The sequence below is a fragment of the Bactrocera neohumeralis genome, chromosome 5 (genome assembly GCF_024586455.1).
Source record: "Bactrocera neohumeralis isolate Rockhampton chromosome 5, APGP_CSIRO_Bneo_wtdbg2-racon-allhic-juicebox.fasta_v2, whole genome shotgun sequence".
Taxonomy (NCBI): domain Eukaryota; kingdom Metazoa; phylum Arthropoda; class Insecta; order Diptera; family Tephritidae; genus Bactrocera; species Bactrocera neohumeralis.
In genome coordinates, this window is record NC_065922.1 from 45,147,432 (window position 1) to 45,161,636 (window position 14,205).

Genomic DNA, 14,205 nt, shown 5'->3' on the forward strand with positions numbered 1-14,205 from the left:
TATAATTTAGTAGTGACGCTCCTCGATTCTATAAAATTCTCAAAAATTAACGTTGGTAAACGCTTTCTGTTTGCTCTGTTTGCTCTTTTTATTTTTTTAACTTTAATTCATTTATAAATTTCATAATCCCAACAAACTCGAAGAAATTTGCAGTTAAACGGGTGAGAATTTTAGAAGTGTTCTTAAGAGGCTAGGCTAGAGCTTCTTAGAAACTGGGAGTAAGAAAACCGAAATCCAATTTCTCTATTTTATCTTTATTTGTATATGCAACAAGAAAATTTTACTGGACCGAAGTAAGAAAACCCTTCAAAAGCAAGTTGTTAATACATTTCTCTTGATCTTTAAGCTTTATTTGTATATGCAACAAGAAAATGCTTTAACTACGGCTGCACCGAAGCTAGAACACCCCTCACAAAAAAAGTTGTTAATACATATACTTGATCTTGATCGCTTTGTAAGCAGAAATTGCAAAAAAGCAGCTTCGTGGGAAGAAAAAGTCATGTGACAGAGACTAGTTCGTAAATATACAAAAATACGACAGATAGACGAATAAACAGACGGACAAAAAGACGAACATTCAAACGGACATTGCTAAGTCTACTCAGCCCATCATGTGCCGCTCCTTCCAGGTGTTACAAACTTCCTGGCAAACATAATATGTGACCTGGTCTACGAAAAGGGAAAAGGGAGCTAATAGCATTGACAGACGGCAGCGTTAAATCAGATTAATTGCATTTTTCGGGATTAATTCAGGAGTTACCACAGCTAACTCCGTTGCTGAATCCAAAAATAACTCTCAAAATTTTAGAGAGTTTGTGAGATTTTCGTTGGCAACATTGTTAAAAATGGCCAATTTTCATCTATTGTGAATGAAATATAAGCAACCCTGACAGCTGTTTATCAAATTCTCAATATAATATCAATAAAACTTCTATGTGTGTTGATATGCTTTTGTAATAAAAAATGGTTTGGTAAAAATTGGTCGGCTAACAACCGTAATGTTTATCTTATATCAATTTTCATTGAAAATATTATAAAAAGGACAATGAGCTGTTTATGAGAGTTTCAAACTCGCATAGCTGCCGTCTGTCACCTACAAATTTGGATCTGATTAAGTGCGCAGTTAATCCGGATTAACGCTGCCGTCTGTCAAGGCTATAACGTGCGAAAACTAGTTTTCTGGGAAACAGCTGTTAAAATCTCATCTTCCATCCGAATCAACTAAAAAGTGAAAATTGATTTTTTGACACCTAAGCACCCTTTCCGTAGCCCAGGTCACATATAATAAAATTAGCTGGCCAATGAAACGAACATTATAAAAACAAAACAAACAATTGACCAAATATTAAACAAATTTTTTTATTTTTTCTACTTTCAATCTATTTCCACCACCATTTATTAAGCTGCTCTGCATTAATATTGCACACTGATGTCCATTTTTATGGCGTGTTAAGTAGTTTGCTTTATTAAAAATTTATTTCTATGGTCAATTATCGATACTAAGCCATAAATATCCTGCCACCAAAATCTAAAGAAAGCAACCCTTTCTGCAAGCTGCGCTCACATTCGCAAATATGAATTCCCTGCCACAAACCACTTTGCATGCCTTTCTCGCATTGTTGTGGGTATTTTCCCCGCTTTCTGGTTGCCCTTAAGTGCCGAGGTAAATCTCTTTTTAATCTCGCATCAAATAATACCCAAAATGGCTGTTTAAATTTTATTATAACAAAATTGCCATCGACACCAATACAACAATAATAAATAGGGCAATAAAAATTCGCACGAAAAGGAAGAGGAAAGAAAGGATAACAAACAAAAGCGGCGCACATGCGTGTGTGTGTGTACATAAGTGTGGCAAATAAATGCAGAATACACAAAACACAATAAGCGCATACAAATCGGCGGCAAATGCCGATACAACAACAACAACGAAAGCATTGTGGCATGTGTGAGTGTGCGAAAAAGGCTTACGCGCTCGTTGACTTTTGCTTATTTGTATGCTTACTATTACCGTTATTTGTGTGTTTAAGCGCATTTATTGGCGCATTGTGTGCTGTGTGGCAGCAACAATATGCATGCTTGTTGCACATACAGACATACACTTCAATAACGCAACAGCAAAGGGTTGTCTGCTGCGTCGACGGGCCAAGCTTGCTGCTTAGGCCTCGCTTATTTATATTTATATTGCTTTTATGGCCAGTTCTTGGCTTGTTCGGCAGCTTTGCATCCCCTCATCAGCGTTGCATGCCCAGCACACAGGCGCAGGGGTGCACTAATGGAAAATCGCCGAATTTATAGCATTTGGCCAATTCTTGAAATGTCACTCAAGAGACTGCCAGCGAGAGTTTATGCCCAGCTTGTAAATGCCAACAGACGGACAATATTATCGCCACAAACACACAAACACACATACACACACGTACACATGCATATCCATTCGCAAATGTGTCGACATTTCAATGGTTTTGTGAATAAATTGTATGTGCTGCAGCACCACCACTACTACAACAACAACAACCTACAACAAGTGGTGGCGAAAGTTGCCCGCTTTGCTGCTGCCGAGTTAAATTTGATTTTTCCTATTTGAAATTCATGGCCGTCGTGTGCCGCAGTTCCATTTCCGTTTCAATTGTTGTGAGGCATACTTTTGGGCGCGCCTATTTTTCTTGCTTTTTTTTGCGCATTCCTTTATATTTATTGATTATACGCGCGCATAACCCTTTTGTTGCCTCCTCAATCCCTTTGTTAGTGCTTTTTGTGCGTGTTCGTGTGTTTGTTTGTGTTGTTGCCGCTTTTTCGTGCACAAAATAAAAACAATATGCCGTTATTGCATGCATTATTAATATGATTTTCTTCATAGCCAGCAAGCAGCAGCACAATAGGCGCCGAGAGGGCGCCTACACGCTTCTGCGCTGCCTTCACAGCAGCGTGGCCTCACACAAAACACTCAAACACGCGCACACACACATACACGCAAGCGGCGGCGATCCACGCCTCAATTGTTTGGCCACATTGTTGTGCAATGTTGAGGCGCATTTTTAAAATGCATTTTCCAATTTTTCCACTAAATAAAATATTTAAATTGCCAATTGGCTGCAACCGTTTTGGCCGCCGGTCTGCGTGTATCAATCGTTATGATTTTTGCAATTCGCCGGTTTTGGTTTGGAAATTTCAATGTAGAAGCAAAAATTCAATGTATACAAAATCTGACTTCACTTTTTTACTTTTCTTGGAATTTTGTTTAAACGAAATATGAATTGCGTTGATTTTCATTCCATGCTTTAGTTTTTTCTTCAAAATATTGTTTGGGTACGTGATTTACTGCTTCATTGTGGCTAAATTTCTTTCTGGTGAGCTCTTTTCTGAAGCCTGTGTAGCGGAAAAAGTTGCTTGGGTCAAGATTCGAAGAATATTTTGAATTGATGGCAAGTAATGTGAAGAACAATCAATAAATATTGCCACCTTTTTATATTTGAAATGCCCTGCCTTGTTTCGACTTCCGTACTACGGTGTATTATGGTCTCAAAGGCACTAAAATTAGTTTTTTGTAAACATTTGTCATGAAAGTAGATACACCGATTATAGCGACCTCCATTATATCTCTATATCTTCATAGTACGATTTGTCTTTTCTTCTTCAAGATAGACTACAGTTTGGGCTAAATTTCTTTCCGTCAAGCTTTTTCTTGTGGTCTGCGAAGATTCGCATCAACGCTGTTTGACGCTCTTGATTGTAAACTCGCATGACAATCTTTTTGCACAGAGCTTTTTTATATCAAAACTTTCAGCAACGGTTGTTAAACAAGTTCCTTTGATATTTTAGTTAAAAAGTATTAAATTTACTTTCTTCTCTCAGCTATTTATCTTTTATGATTTTGAGTGTAAAAACTTTTTGACTGTACAATGCCTTCATCAAAATTTAAAGGGGCTAGGGGTTTCAAAAAATCGATTTTTTATGTTCGGAGATACAGGCTTGAGAACTTGTGTGCAAGATTTCTCGAAAACTACTCAAACGATCTCCATAAAATATTTCACAGGTCTTTGAGATACAATTTTGAAAGACTTTATTTGAAAAATATTGTTGAAATCATTGTTAGGAAACCCATGGAACCCCTTAAGTATGTTTTCAAAAATAACTCTTACTAGACAACATACGAGGTTTATTAAAAAAACGAAAACTCCCGTTTCGTTTAATGAAAAAAAAATATTCATTTGTCTGCTTTAATGTTAACGCCTTCAAAATAGAAAAGACGAACTTGAACCCAGATTCATTCCAAACTTCGCAGATTTTCGGTTTACACTCATCTTTTATTTTCTTTATTGGCGTAGCCACCAGTTGGCAATGTGAGCTCTCTCAGCGAAGTTTCGAACATGCAAAAGCTTGTAATAATTTCGAACAGTCTTTCATATTCAGATTGAATCTTGCAGATAAACTTACTACAAAAAAGGTAGTTAAAGGTCTTATCACGTGTCTATCAGAAGTGTAAGAGCAAACTAGGCTTATAATGCAGTCTTCCACTATGACCGCTATCAGTAAGGCCACTTGAATGCAAAAAGGTGTTCTGGATTGTGTTTGATGTTTTTAAATCATTGAAAAAAAAATATTTATACCTTCCCACAATGTTTGTAACACCCAAGCTGGAGTTGATTTTGTCATATTCGTCTATCTGTCTGTCTGTACGAGTATACTACTGTGGGCAGAAAGTAGTAAGACTTTTGAAGTATGAATTAAGAATTTTAAAATTATGATCAAAGTCTTACTATTTTTTGCTCATAATGGCATATAAATGATCGGCGTGACGAGCTGAGTTTATTTTGTCATATTCGTCTATCTATCTGTATGCCATATATGCTAACTAGGTCCGCTGAGTCTTTGATAACCTTCTAAAGCTCCTTTTAGCACCTTCTCTAAGAAAGAAGCTGCTCATTTGTCGGAACGGCCGATATCGCACCACAATAGCATACAGTTGTCATACAAACTGGCCGATCAAAGTTCTTGCAAGGGATCTTTTGAATTTGTGAAGGGTATTATAGCTTCGTTGTAACGTGGTTTGTATAACATATGCCACGCGTTTCTTGATTCAAACCCTTAAGTATTCTAACATCTGAGAACAATCCATAAAGCGTTTTCTACTTCCCGGCTATCAATCAAAAACATTAAATTCATCATTTGAAAAACTTATATTCCTATTATTTTCATATAATCATACACTGGTAATTCCCATAACTACATACATACATATACATATACAAGGTCTGTCGCAAAAGAAACAGAACTTTTTAAATATAACTGTTTCTGGTGGCGCCACCTATTGGTGGGTATATGAAATAAAAAGTTTGATCTCTTGTTGACATTTCGTAAACATTTTAAGACAATTGGATAACTACAATCGATGTTATCAATCAAAAAGTGACAGCAGCTTTTGGTCATCGGTCGTAAAATGCATTTTGAACAAAGAGCAAATATTAAATTTTGTTTTAAACTTGGGAAAACGTTTACTGAAACATTTCAAATGATGAAAAAAGTTTATGGTGATCAGTGCCTATCCCGTAGTAATGTGCATGAGTGGTTTAAGCGATTCCAAGAAGGTCGTGAGGACCTCTGTGACGATCAGAAGTCGGTCGTCTTCAGAAGTCAAAAAAAAAGACAATGCTGATTTGTTTTTACGATTCCGAGGGTATTGTACACCGAGAGTTCGTCCCACCTGGCCAAACGATTAATGCTGTGTTTTACCTTGGTGTTATGAAGCGTCTTTTGTCACGCATTCGTCGTGCTCGACCACAATACCGTGAGGCAGGGTCCTGGCGCCTGTTGCACGATAATGCGCCGTGTCATCGGTCGACGCTTGTCACTGATTTGACAAAAAACACCATATTAACCATTAATCACTCACCCGACTCACCTGATCTGGCACACTGTGATTTTTACCTATTTGGAAAATTCATTTGCCCATGAAAGGACACTGGTTTTAGGACATTTCAGCTATCCAAAAGACGACGACCGATATTCTCAAGAGCATTCCGAAAAATGACTTTAAACACTCATTTGAAATGCTAATTGACCGGGCTAAACGCTGTATCGAAGCACAAGGAAACTACTTTGAATAAAAAAATATAACTTTTGAAAAATATTAATTTTTTGTTGTTTTTTTAACAGTCCTGTTTCTTTTGAGACAGACCTTATATATTTCTATATTAAAATTATGCTTCAGCTACTGTACTTTAAAAATTATTAACTCCCCGTGTCAATTTCAATTAATTTCTGTTGCTTTTTCTTCAATTCCGACGCAGCGCTTGCCCAAACAATTCGCTATTAATTTACAATTCACGCGCTTCACTGTATTGCAGCTAATAAATTTTTTAAAAATTAATTCAATTGCCAAAAAATCACTGAGCCATGCAATTTACACTGCCACACTCCCGCACCACACGCCCGCACCGCGAACTGTCATTCAGCCGCCCAGCGCCTGCTCACTCTCACACCGGGCGGGCGCTCACGTGCGCGACAGGGCCACTTCACAGTGGCGTTGACAGCCGCCGGCCGATCGCCATATTTGAGTTGTGTATATAATTTCGCTGCTTTTTTTCTTGCTTCGCGGAAAAATTTCTGTGGCTTTTGTTCGAGCGGAAATGTGACGTTTGTGTTAATTTAACATGCGGGTCTTCAGTTGCAGCACTACAAGTGAAACAATAAAAAACTGACGCGCTGAAAGAAAAGCAAAATAAAAATCGTAAAAACGATAAACGCGTGCACACAGCCATTGTTTTTACAGTTAATTTTTCATATTTTTATTTTGTGATTTTTTTTATTATTTTTTTTGCGTTTTTTCGGTGCCTTCAGCATAAAGTTTGCATAATTTCCTGTCGTCATCGATATTGGCGCTCGTTGATGTGTTGATACGAATGTCCGAATTGTCGCTGTTGTTTGGCATTGTTTTTGTAATTTTTTTATAGAAAATGTTTTTGTGTGTCCATTGGTTGCTGCTCCGACTGTTGCTGGCTGCCTGTTGGCGTTCTAGGCTAGTGTAGTCAGCGGCTCCCTAGTGGGTTGGGGCGCTGGTTGCCAGTCGTGTTCGCCAGCGCAAGGGATGCTCAGTCAGTGGTGCCCGGAAGTGCCCGCAGCTTCTGCCGCAAAGCATTTACCGTTTTCCATTTGTATATGCCACATGCCACATGCCACAACTATGTAGCCGTGCCCCACTACAAGTGAACTGTTTGCATTTTTGTGGTATTCTGCCTGGATACACCAAAACGGATTTTTTGAATTTTTTGTTGCGCTCATTGCAGAGAAATTTATGACATTTTTTACAGCTATTTTGCGGCGCACTATTTTTGCTCAATTTTTTCCAGCAAAGAGTTAAAAATCACAGATTGGTTTCAAAGCCCCTCCCGTCAACAAGCCGGCTGAAGGAAAAAATAGTGCCGTTAGTCGTGGTAGGCGGTAGGCGACAAGCGACATTCATCAGACGCTGCCGGCGTTTATACACTGACAGCTGGTGGGTATGAGCAGTGATATGTTGGCTTATGAACACATACACACATGCAAACACACTTAAGAGTGCTTATCAGCGGCGCCGCTTTTTGTGCTGTGTGCTGCACCTCTCCCAGTTTTCTGAGTCACAGGTGCTGCGCTAGTTGCTGTTGTTGCTTTTTTGCAACTGTTTGTGCGATTTTTCATCTTGTTTGTGTTTTTGTTTTTGTAAGATAAACACAAACCTGCGCTTTTTTCCTTGCAAAACTTTGCAAGCAACCGGTGATTTGTTGTTGTTGGTGGTGTGACAGCAGCAGTTGCTTGTCGCTTTCATTTTTGTTGTCTGCAAATAAACTGTCAATCGATTTACTTTGCTGTGGCATTGTCGCAGTAAATATGAGTGGGCAGTTGGTTGGTGAAAATGTTGCATAAATCATGGCGGTGCACCCGTTTTGGAGAGGAACTTGGCTGCTTTGCCTCTTTTTGGTTGTTGTGTGCACACAGTTTTGTAATTCCTTTGTAAGCTCCGCTGATTTAACAGATGTCGCTTAAATGTTTGTAAGCATACTTTTGTTTCAGTTAGTATTAATTTAAATAAATAAATAAACAACAATAATATTTAGATATAAATTCAGTTCCCTGACTAATGAACAATTTTGCCACTTTACAACTTTCTCAACAACGAGAGTAGTTGTCTGAGATCAAACTCATATTTCTATGAGACTTCTGGTTTCTTCTTTCAATATCCAATATAAAAGAAGTTCCAGTTGTCACATAGTAAATGCTATAGCTACCATTTGATAACTACATAGGTGCATAAAAGGTGATCCATTTCGAGATTCCCTACACAGAAACTTCAAATTTAATGGGGTATGTTGTATCAGCATTCGAAAGAACATTCTTTGGGATTTATTTTTTGAAGATTATCTCTTTCAAATGTTGGCCGCGGCTACGTCTCAGACAATTAATCCGTTGAGTCCAATTTTCGTTGACTCGTTTGAGCATTTCGATTGGTGACTTACGAATGACACGCGTGATGTTTTGCTCCAATGCCTGCATCGAAGCAGGATTGTCCGCATAAACTTTCCACTTTACATATCTCCACAAGAAAAAGTCTAACGGTGTGATATCACGCGATCTTGGTGGCCAATCGACCGGCCTAAAGCGTGAAATTATCTCCTCCATTGATTGATGTGATTTGTGGGAAACGGCGCTGTCTTGTTGAAATCAAATGTCCTCGAGATCACGAGCTTCTTTTTCAGGCATCAAATAGTCGGTGATCATGGCGTGATAACGGTCGCCATTGACAGTTACGTTCTCATCGGCATCATTTTGAAGAAATATGAAGTGATGATTCTACAAACCACACCAAACGGCTGTTTTCTTTGGATGAAAAGACAGCTCTTCAATCTCTTCATGTTGCTATTCGTACTAAATGCGGCAATTTTGCTTCTTTCCATACCTATTGATCCAGAAATGGGCCTCATCGCTGAACAAAATTTGGCTTGAAAACATCAGATCTTCTTGGAACTTTTCAAAAGTAGTTTTTATAAGAAAGATCGAGTGGCTTCAGTCCTTACACAAGCTGTATTTTGTGCCAATCAAACGTAAGTTGCATAGGTTAGTTTGAGTTGCTGTGAACGGCGAATCGACTCTCCAACGTCTTCATGTACACTCTCAGCTACGGCTGCTATATTTTCTTCACTGTGTCCCCGCTTTATGAGCAAGACGTAGAGCTATACTTATGTCAACTTTGGTCTTTTGTCTTCGGTCTGTTGGCTGACGTCTTAGTCTTTCCAGCTTAAAATTAGGTAAAACTGCTGTTGCGCTATCAATGGATGCATGGAGCTCCTTCGTAAGCTCCTCATTGGTCGGCAACAGCAACTCTTTGGCGTTTTCCTCCTCTCCCTTCTTAGCAGCCATGCTTTAGCTACAGGACTTGGTTCCGGCAGTCTCTGGTGTTGCTGCCTTGCTAGAGCTAATTCAACTCGGTTTCTACCGCTAGCCTTTGCACGTACAGGTAGACTAAGCTTCGCTTCTGTCTTCGCGCTGCCTGTTTTCACGCGCGTTCCAAATGCTGCCCTCTTCTGGGAACAATTAGTTGCCTCCGGCCTTTTTACAGGATATTCGGACAACTCTAAATCTAGTTTAAGTTGTTTTTATTAGTTTGGCTCATATACAAGTGTAGGTATGTCCGCTTGCGCATAGCTCACGCTACGCAAGTTAGGCTATCCTATTACGAAGGGCGCCAGGTATCCGTAAGCTCTGTTCGAGGGCTATTTAAGGGTCTCAGCCAGGTCGATCCTCAGCACGGGTCATATGACACCTTGATCCAGCTCTTTTTGTACCCCCACTCATAGTAATACTATTTGGATGCTGCGCTATTAAGGAGTAATGTACACTCAGATAAGAAGTCAGATCCTAGCTAGATACCTTCCAACTGTAACATGGCCGAATAGCTGTCCTTTCTTTCGTCGTGATACTGTGGCATCTACTCGTATTACCAGCTTTAAAAACTTACCAATCTAAACGGAGTTAGATCCCTTAAAAAACAGCCGTTGGTCTGATAAAATCCGGGTCAATTCCGTTAACGTAGAACCGGCTGTTGTGGGGATGGATCTATTACCAGGCGGCTCCCTCGAAGAAGGTTCAGCGGATATTTTTTTCCAAAATGTATTTATACTTTCTAAAGTATTAGGAACTACATATATCTAAAACCACTTGGTCTATGGATATGATGTAAACAGGAACCAAAAATATGTTAAATCAACTCATTTACTATTCTTATAATGTTTGAGAGTATCTAATTTTCGCTTTCGGTCGAGTGTAGTATTTTATTTTAGAATTAATATTAATATGAACATACATATTTAATAACCAACAGAAAATATATATGACTCTCAAGATGAGAAGCAAGACACAAATGAATGCTAAGTTTTCAAACGAATGATTTTTCGATGGCATCTGAGCCCTTGTGTCAGCTCTTACCTTTTCGCTTTTAAATGAAATTGTGGCCATTTGCTTTCGTTCTCCCTCATCTACATGCACACAAATATCGACAACTGTCAGCTGAATGAATGGAAGACAATTGTCAACGAAGGTAAAGTGTGGAGAATTGTCTGAAGCAAAGGAAAAAATTGAAAATGCCATAAATGAGTGCTACGCTTTGTTTCAGAGTCACTCTCGCATGTCATGACAATTGACAACGACTTGACTTTAGACTTGAATGCCCTCGATTTGCGAGTCAAGCAAGTGGAAGAAATGTTTCCTTTACTGACATGTTTCCCTTCATACGGAAAGCTCAAAAACAGAAAACAACTTTCCTTTATGCTAAACGTTTTTTACATGTACTCAACTGACGCTTTCCTCTCTCTTTCTTCTTTACTTGCAGATTCTGTGTTGGCGATCGTTTCTACCTGTGCGAGAATAAGATTCTCTGCGAATATGACTATGAGGAGCGCCTGGTCTTCGCTTCAATGGCCAATCATCCGATGTTGAAGCGACATGCCAGCCAAATTGGACAGGGCTCACCGACCGGTGCGGGTGGTTTGATGGGCGGCGGCAGTCCCGGCGGACCGGGCAGTGTTGTACAAAACGGACCGCGTACACCGGGCGATCACAACAACAACAATGGTCCACAAACCGGCCCCGGTGGCTCACCGTTTGGCGTGCAAGCGGCAGCAGCAGCGCATATGAAGAACTCGCTGGGCGCGTCTAGCTAAAATAAAGCTTTGGCCATGATTGCCGGCGGTGGCAGTGGCGGCAGCAGCGTCGGCATCGGCGCCAACGTCGGAGCCACCAGCATCAGTGGGTGCTATTACAACAATGGTTTAAATGGTGGCGGCGGCGGTGGCGGTGGGATTAGTGGAGCGACCGGTGTCGGTATCGGTGGCCTCATTGGTCCTGGTGGCGTTGGTGCGGACGGCGGCTGTAAAAGCTACCAAAGAAAATACTACGACATAAATTGACTGAATGGTGTGGGTGGCGGTTGTGTCGAAGACAACAAAAATCACTGAAGTTGTGCGGCGACAGACCTAAAAGTATAATGGACACCGCATACACATATACATATGGATGTGTGTGTGCTACTATGCGTGCTTGTTTAGACATGTGTGTGTATATCGTAGAGTATGTATGTATTTTTATTATTGACTCAGTTATTATTTAATGCGCATACTTTCCCTATTGCCGTTATGTATATGAAGTCGAAAGTGTGCTTAGCAAAGAATTTAGTTTTTAAGTTTAATTCATAGCAGGACAATATTTAATTTTAATTTATAATATAATCTAATTTTAATATAAATTATGTATTGCATTAGTATAATTTGAAACAAAAATTTTTGTTTTGAAATAACGGTGTTTTATCATGATGTTTGCTAATAACTGTTTGTGTAAATGTTACTGCAATGTGAGACTGGCGTTACGTTTTGAAAGCCTAAATTGTTTTTGGAAAATATTGTTTCGAGTATAAGCAGAAAATGTGCCAAAAATGTTTTTGAACTAAATTAAAATTGAATCGAGCATATTTTGTTGCATTGAGTTCTAAGCTTTTCGGTTATAACCGCGTAAGCGGTGTCTACCACAATAAAGAAGAAGAGTTCTAAGTTTCAATCTCAATTTAAAAAATGTATAAGGCGAAATTCAAATTTCTATAATGTATTTTTATTTATTATTATTTTTATAAATATTTTTTATTTAATTTTCTGACACTTATTAAACTCAAAATGTTTGTATAACATTTTATTTTATTTATTTTTCTGTTTTAATCGTTTTTAATAATTTTGGTTAATTACTATTTACAAAGTTTTTGTTTTAGTTAAATTAGATATGCAATTTTAATGATTTTTGCTTTTGTTAATTAATATTATTTTGGTAAATTTTTATAAATTCTTTAATAATTTTGATTCATTACCATTTTTTATTATTTTTAGTTCACTATTGTAATATAATTAAATGATTTTCATTTTTATTGCTTTTTATTTTAATTTTTTTTAACTTTTAGTTTATTTTTTTTTTAATAATTTTTCAATATACATATTTTTTCAGTATCTCTTGTTGCTTTTTGTTCACAAATTTTTTTTTTTATCCGTTATGGTAATATAATTAAATTATTATTTTTTGATGGATTTTATTTTAATATTTTAATTATTTTTAACTTTTACTTAAATTTTTTCTAATTTTTTTTTTATTTTTTTCCAATACTTTTAAATGATTTTTGCAGTATCTCTTGTTGCTTTTGTTGATTTTTAAAAAGAGTTTTAATTTTTAGATTAGATTTTTAAACTTTAATGTTTTAATAATATTTAATTTTTTTAAATTAATTTTTATTAATTTTTTTATTATTATTATTAAAGCTGTTTAATATAATTTTGATTTAATAAATTAATTTTTTTTTTAATAATTTTTCAAAATATTTTTTCAGTATCTCTTGTTGCTTTTTGTTCACTAAATTTTTTTTTAATCCGTTATGGTAATATAATTAAATTATTATTTTTTGATGGATTTTATTTTAATATTTTTTTTTAATTTTTTAACTTTTACTTAAATTTTTTTCTAATTTATTTGTTTTTTTCCAATATTTTTATTATTATTATTAAAGTTATTTGATTTAATTTTAATTTTTTTTTAATTTAATTTAATTTTTTTTTTCAATAAAATTATTCATTGTTAAAATTTTTATTTTGTATTTTTTATATTTTATTTTATTTTTTTGTTTACTATTTATATTTATTATTGCTTTTAAGTTTAGTTAATTAATTTATTACTCAAATAGTTTTAGTTCTTATTATTTTATTTTAATTACTTTTTTATTTTTATTTCTCATTTAATAATTTTAAATTTTTGCACATTTTATCTTTTAATTTTTTTTAGTATTATTATTGTTTTGATTTCATTCCTTTTTTATTTTAATTTAATATTTTTAATTTTAACGCAATTTCTATCCTTAAGTAAAACATAATTAATTTTAAACTATATTGTATAAATTTTTATTTAATTTGTTTTCTAAATTAATTCTTTATTTTTTCTTACTATGCAATCCAATCCTTTTTATTTTTTTTATTTAATTATTTTTAATATATTATATAATATATTTTTTTCTATATTGTTTTTTAATAAAAACGCAAAAAAAATTATATTTTCTACTTATATATTTTTGCTTTTGCCAACGATATTCATGGCACAATAATCGGAGCTGAACTGTTTGCTCAAGTTTAATCATTTTTTCTAAAAACAATGTTGCGCAACATATCCAGTAATTTGTTTAGGAACATAAACACCTACAATAGACCAGGGCTGAAGCCAATGGTTTCAGCCCACTAAATAAAATTATTTGTTTGGTTTCAAAAATTATAGACTCTGGTTAAAAGAAAAATGGTTAAAAGAATAAATTTTTTCCAGCAACAATATTTTTGATACATTTTCACCGATACGCAACATTTTTTAATAATTTGTTGTTAAGCAAAATTTTCCGTAATATCCCTCGTTTAATGTAATATGATTTAATTTTTTTTCTATTATATTTTTACACAAACACATAATGCTTTGCAACACTGTTTCTTTCAATAATTGTTTAGCAACAATATCGCGCAACATTTGTTCGAAACAGGCATTGTGATTTCATTCATTGCATTTTTCTTTGCAACACTATTGAAATAATCGACTTTTTTATTTTTGTAATCCTGCCTGTACTTTCTACAGGGTGTTTCAAGCGCATAGAAAACAAAATTTTCACTT

General features: G+C 36.0%; 2 protein-coding genes across 2 annotated transcripts in view; both read left to right on the forward strand.

Annotated features, from left to right (window-relative positions):
- The window catches only part of LOC126758963 (zyxin), a 206,380-nt gene extending 195,152 nt beyond the window's left edge, over positions 1–11,228 (forward strand). The window contains exon 5 of the mRNA XM_050473461.1: positions 10,862–11,228. Coding sequence (XP_050329418.1) covers positions 10,862–11,192 — 331 coding nt within the window. The 3' untranslated portion in view covers positions 11,193–11,228. The remainder of the gene's footprint in view (positions 1–10,861) is intronic.
- LOC126758990 (uncharacterized) lies at positions 11,208–12,039 on the forward strand. The gene has a single exon (XM_050473506.1). It carries the CDS (start codon positions 11,208–11,210, stop codon positions 11,436–11,438), a length of 231 nt encoding a protein of 76 aa, XP_050329463.1. The 3' UTR covers positions 11,439–12,039.
- The last annotated feature ends 2,166 nt before the right edge of the window (positions 12,040–14,205 follow it).